This window comes from Scylla paramamosain, chromosome 11, assembly GCF_035594125.1.
Source record: "Scylla paramamosain isolate STU-SP2022 chromosome 11, ASM3559412v1, whole genome shotgun sequence".
NCBI classification, from domain to species: Eukaryota; Metazoa; Arthropoda; class Malacostraca; order Decapoda; family Portunidae; genus Scylla; species Scylla paramamosain.
This window is the reverse complement of record NC_087161.1, coordinates 19182523-19188522: the sequence shown is the minus strand read 5'-3', so window position 1 is coordinate 19188522 and position 6000 is coordinate 19182523. Positions and strand designations below refer to the sequence as shown.

Below are 6000 nucleotides of genomic sequence, written 5' to 3'. Positions count from 1 at the left end.
CACACACACACACACACACACACACACATGGTTGAGCATTACACTATATCCACACACTGCGAAACACCTCCACGGAACACCACACACACACACACACACACACACACACACACACACACACACACACACACACACACACACACACACACACACACACACACACACACATACACACACACACACACACACACACACACACACACACACACACCACGCTCATCGCTTTGAAATTGCACCACATACTTTGTTCTGTACACTACATTGCACCCACACCAGGCAAATCCTCTCCTCCTCCTCTTCCTCCTTCTCCTCCTCCTCCTCCTCCTCCCCCTCCTCCTTCTCCTTCTCCTCCTCCTCCTCCTCCCTACATTTTATGACGTAATTTCTTGGCAACAAATTTTATACTGCAGTTTTTATGTGCACTATTTTATTCAGTCTCATTTGTTACAGTTTGCTTTTCATGGTATTGAGAAACAACACCCCCGCCCCCGCCAACACACACACACAACACACACACACACACACACACACACACACACACACAACATACATTACATCATGTGCGTTTCCCAGAAGCCGTCATTCACCGTTACTACTTCCTCCTCCTCCTCCTCCTCCTGTTCCTTCATTGTTACCAACAAGAAAAACAAGCTGGAACCGTGACGCACACAACATTTGGCGAGCGTCACACCGTCACCAAGCTCTTCTTTGTTCCTTTTGTCACAGACTCTCATCCTCTTCCTCTTCCTCGTTATCTCTTCCCTTTGGCGTGCAAAACAAAAAAGAAAACCGCCACGTATTGCTGCCGCAGTACAGGAGGAAAAAGAGGAAAAAATAAGTGTGTTACGAGAAGATGAGGTAGAGGAGGAGGAGGAGGAGGGAGAGGAGGAGGAAGAGGAAAAGGATGCATCTCTAATTATAATCCGTTAGGAACTTTTGTGTGTGTGTGTGTGTGTGTGTGTGTGTGTGTGTGTGTGTGTGTGTGTGTGTGTGTGTGTGTGTGTGTGTGTGTTGAAGTTGATGGAGAGAAATAATGAAAGATGAAAAAATTAGTCGACCTTCTTTTTCTTCTTCTCCTTCTTCTTTTTCTTCTTTCTTCTTCTTCTTCTTCTTCTTCTTCTTCTTCTTCTTCTTCTTCTTCTTCCTCTTCTTCTTCTTCTCTTCTTCTTCTTCCTCTTCTTCTTTTCTTCTTCTTTTTCTTTTTTTTTTTGTTTTTGTATTGTTTTTGTTTTTGTTTTTTTCTTCTTTTTCGTTAATTGTTTCTTGTGTTTTTCGTTTTATTTCGTTTTTTTTTTTAATGTTGCAAAATTCTTACTTGTTCACACACACACACACACACACACACACACACACACACACACACACACACACACACACACACACACACACACACACACACACACACACACACACACACACACACACACACATTTTTTAAAGATTATTATATTTTCAGGATTTTCTTTTTCTTTTTCTTTTCTTCTTTCTTTACATGAACACCAGTTACCAAAAAATTCTTATAAGAAATTAACACAAAAGTTATGAAATTCACACTAATTGTTTTGTTCACTTTTTTTTATTTATTTATTTATTTATTTTCTATTTTATTTTATTTTATTTTATTTATTTATTTTTATTTTTTATCTTTTATTTTCTATTTTTTTTTTTTTTTTTTTGTGTGTGTGTGTGTGTGTGCGTTAATTAATTACCCAACATTCCTCAGCTCTCACTTCAGATCGATATCTCACATTGCCATCGATTCTTGCAAATTTTTTTTTCTTTTTTTTTTTTTCTTATAAGTGCATGATTTTTTTTCTAGCTGAATTTTGTGCACAGCTATTTCGTCCGTGTTCTGTACGTGGATGCTTCACGCACAAACACCTCAGAAAATAGAAAACATCAGTTCTGTTTTACTACTATCCACTTTCATGGACACCTTTTTCTTTTACGGCGACATTTCTTTATTTCTTTTTATCATTATTTTTTCACGACATTTGCTTTTTGAGCATTTTTCCTTTACTACTTTTTTATTTCGTTTATTTTCCTTTTGTTCTGTTTCATCCCTTTTCTCTGTCCCCTAGTGACCTTGAAGTAGTCCTGGCTTCTTCCTGTAATGCCTTTCATTTCCAGAGTCTCTCCAGCACAGCAATATTTTCCATCATACTCACTGATCTTCCAAGGACACTTATAAAATGTATCAGCAATAGGGTATCGTGCCTGACGCTTCTACACATGACCTTCCTTCATCCTAGCATAGGCAGCAACACCCTCACTGATGACTCTTGCTTTAACACTCTAGCATATGGCCAGCGTGAACAATGCCTAGGTTGCCATTAGAGTAACGGAGTGGCAGAATAGAGGTGGTAGAAGAAGGCAAGGCGGACAGGAAACTAATTGGAGAGATGATTTGTGAGGAGCCAGAATTCTTAAATGTTTTCTCTCTCTCTCTCTCTCTCTCTCTCTCTCTCTCTCTCTCTCACTCTCTCTCTCTCTCTCTCTCTCTCTCTCTCTCTCTCTCTCTCTCATCAGGACTACTTTCAAAGGCCACATAGATATAATCACCCGTGTTCTTAAGACTGTTTTTCCTATTGATGATGCAGAATCCATATCAAACTATCGCCGGAATCACGAGTATTCCCTTGAAAACCACCAATAATTTCCACTACAACTTGTTAAATGAAAGAAATAAGACTGCAGTTTTGAGGAACACGGTCCAAGAAGTTTGCTGATCTCATCTAGAACAGATTGGCAGGCGACAAGAGACGAGTGGGGAAGGCTGGGTGGATTGGCTTGTCATGCAGTGGAATTATGGAGAAGATGATGATGATGAAGATGATGATGATGATGATGATGATGAAGAGGAGGAGGCGAAGAAGGAGGAAGATTAGCAGGAGGAGGAGGAGCGAGGAGTGAGAGGAGGAGGAGGAGGAGGAGGAGGAGAAGGAATATAAGGAGGAGGGGGTGGAGGAGGAGGTGTAGGAGGAGGAGGAGGAAGAAGAAGAGGAGGAGGAGGAGGAGGAGGAGGAGGAGGAAGAGCGTGTATACGAAAATAATAAGTCTCTATTATTCATCACCTTCCCAGCAGGCGGCGACTATGTATCGTTTGTTACTCGGATAATTGATGTCTAGAGAGTCAATAAACAACAGGTATTAGCAGTGGTGATGTCCAGGAGTCGGTTAATGGAGTGTTGGTGTCTCCCGTCGCCACTATCAGCACCTCGTCAGCCCACTACTGGTGTTCCGCACGCGTGACCTTCCTGCGCACCTGCTATCCTTTCCCAATCCATTCGTCCCTTTTCACAGTGGTCAGTTGTTTTATAGTATGCTTTTCCATCCCTATCCATTGTTTCTTCTTGTGTTTTTAGTGGTTAGGTGTTGTGTAATATAGTCATATTTACTTTACTTAACCATTCTTCATTTTTTTTTTTTTCTCTCTCTCTCTGTTATGACAATCTGTAATGAAGATTGTGGCCACTATCTGTCCACCCGATGGCTCTGCTGACGGCGAGTGAAAGGACGGCTGCAGTTAGGAAGTGTGTGTGACTGTGTGTGTGTGTGTGTGTGTGTGTGATTTTACGTTTTTCTTGTTTTATGACAGTCCTCGTCTTATTCAGAATGTTTGGGTTGAAGTAATATTTGTTGTGTTTGAGATGCATCATTAGTAAGTGTTCATTTAGTTTCTCTTCTTTTCGTGTCAGTGGAACTTATATAAAATTTTCACGTTTTCTATTTCGCTTTGTCGTCTTACTTTATTTTCGTTTTAGTTCTTAAAGTTTATTTTATTATTTCTAGCTTTAGTTTCCATCATACTTTTATATTACACTCTTGTTTTGTCTTTTGGTCTTTTCCTGTATTCCTGCGTCTACTTAAACGGCGATCTTTGGCATAATCTTCCTGTTTTCCACGCGTCTTGCTTGCTCTTATTTCTTTCACTTTACCTTGCTCACGTATTCTACACTGTATCTCTCCTATTTTTTCCCCACATTAGTATATTTCCCCCTTGTTATCATTGCTTTGAGTGACGCGTGTACTGCACCACTACCATTAGAGTCAGGGTGATCGTCCTCTTCCTCCTGTTGTCTCTTATTATCGTTCTCTTGGCAAGTATTCCGGGGAGAGTGACGCGCGACTGTACGGTAACACTCCACACTCTTCTACACCTTCCCACGCCCGCACTTGACGGTGGGAACGCGAGTGTGTGCTTACATGTCTCCCGGAGGAAACAGTTAGGTATTTGATGGACGAGTGGAGATCTAGCAGCCCGCTTGTTCATCAGTCCTGCGTTAAGGGTCACCTATCCTCTCCATACTTAGGTTCTCTGGGAATAGTTAAAGAAAGTGTTCCCATGCCAGTACACCTTAGTCCATAGCCGCTTAGAACATATAAGTGTGTAGCATGAAACTATAGACTTTTAAGCTAAGGGTATTAATGGACACAATCGTTAATTTGCTGACTGTAAGAGAGCAGCCGTAGAGTTTAATAGTCATTTAGGACCATGTTCTGAAAGGCTTCGCTGTCCCTCCGACTACTTGCAAAAGGCTCTAATTAAAGTTATAAGGATTTTTAGAGTTTTTTTTTTTCTTTTTTTTTTTATATATGGCTCTGGTGACAGATTAACAAGATTTCTACATTATTAACAGGAGAAACACTCTTGAAAATCCGGCTAATCATTTATATCTGAAAATAGTCATAGTGAAAGAGCAAGGTGTTTCTGAATACGGGCCTGAATCTCAACTCATGCAAGCATATGAAAAGGCTACCGGATTCAGGGAGTTACAGTAAGTCAGTGTGGCGTGGTGTTGGCTTAGCTCACTCTCTCGCCATGTGTGCCTGGAAGTGTGAACAGCGCGGGGACGTGGCGACGTGCTCGTGTTCAGCTCGGATTCTCCTTCCTCAGGCTGGATTGCAATGAGGTTAATGGTGGTGGTGGTGGTGGTGGTGACGGTGACGATGATTATTCGCTTTCTTGAGTCTGGATCGTTCATGGCGTTATTTGGCGACTGCGGTGGTGACGGTCGATGATGATAATAGGTAATGGTGATGACATACCTGCAATAGGTAGAGTGATACTGATGGTGATGGTGAGAGTGGAGAGGCTGTATTATCTTTTTTAATTAATTTTGTATATTGTAGTACAGGTATTTAAGAGTTGCGTTTGTGTGTCGTGTGTTTGTTTGTTTTTAATAGTTTGTGTTTGTGTGACGTTTGTATTGTGTTTGTGCTGTTTTTGTGAGTTGTCTGTGTGTTGTTTACGTGGTCATGCTGTGTTCTCTTCCGCAGCGTTGGCGGTGTTCGCCTGTGCCGGATGGGCTCCGCTGGGCCTGGCGCGCCACCCCGCTACGCCCGCCACCCGCCGAGTCGCCTCCAAAAGACACCTCGCCCCGCCGCCACCTGCTCCTGCCCAGGCCCTCACTAAGGTGCCCCACAGCAAGGAGAGTACCGCCTCCACCACGCCCGCAGCCACTACTCTTACGGATGATGTCACAGCCGCCACAGAAGACGTTACAAGTGCCTCTACACTGCCGCCAGATGACGCCGTGTCGCCCACCGTCACAGTAACTAGTCACGTGACGATGCCCACCTCCCAGATCGATAATGTCACTGACAGACCTACAGATGAAATTTTATATACCACTGTAGCACTCTTAAGTGACGTCACGGACTCCACAGACCCCGCAGAGGACGTCACAAGCACCACCACCACTAATGATGTCACGACCATCACCACTGCCAGCACCACCACCACCAGTATCAATGACATCGCCGCCATCACGCCGCCCAGCAATGCCCTCACAGCCGCTGGTGGTGGTGGTGGAAGTGATGGTGATGATGGTGGTGATGGCGGTGGTGGTGGTGGTGATGGCTTAGGGGCTTTTGAGGGCATAACTGGTAACGAGGAGCTGGAGTGGGAGGACGAGGAAGATGACCGGCAGTTGTACGAGGCTGTGGTGACGAGTATGGCTCAATGGCACCTTCGCCGCTTGGCTAGGGAGAGGTAAG

General features: G+C 43.4%; 1 protein-coding gene across 2 annotated transcripts in view; it reads left to right on the top strand.

Moving 5' to 3' along the window:
* The window catches only part of LOC135105020 (mucin-4-like), a 49719-nt gene that overhangs the window by 31794 nt on the left and 11925 nt on the right, over positions 1-6000 (top strand). Inside the window, exons 1-2 of one of the 2 annotated variants that reach the window (XM_064012906.1) lie at positions 4875-5031; positions 5281-5995. In XM_064012906.1, coding sequence (XP_063868976.1) covers positions 5019-5031; positions 5281-5995 — 728 coding nt within the window. In that variant the 5' untranslated portion in view covers positions 4875-5018. Of the gene's footprint in view, positions 1-4874; positions 5032-5280; positions 5996-6000 lie in introns of those variants that run through there. The other variant, XM_064012905.1, reaches the window with a different exon arrangement.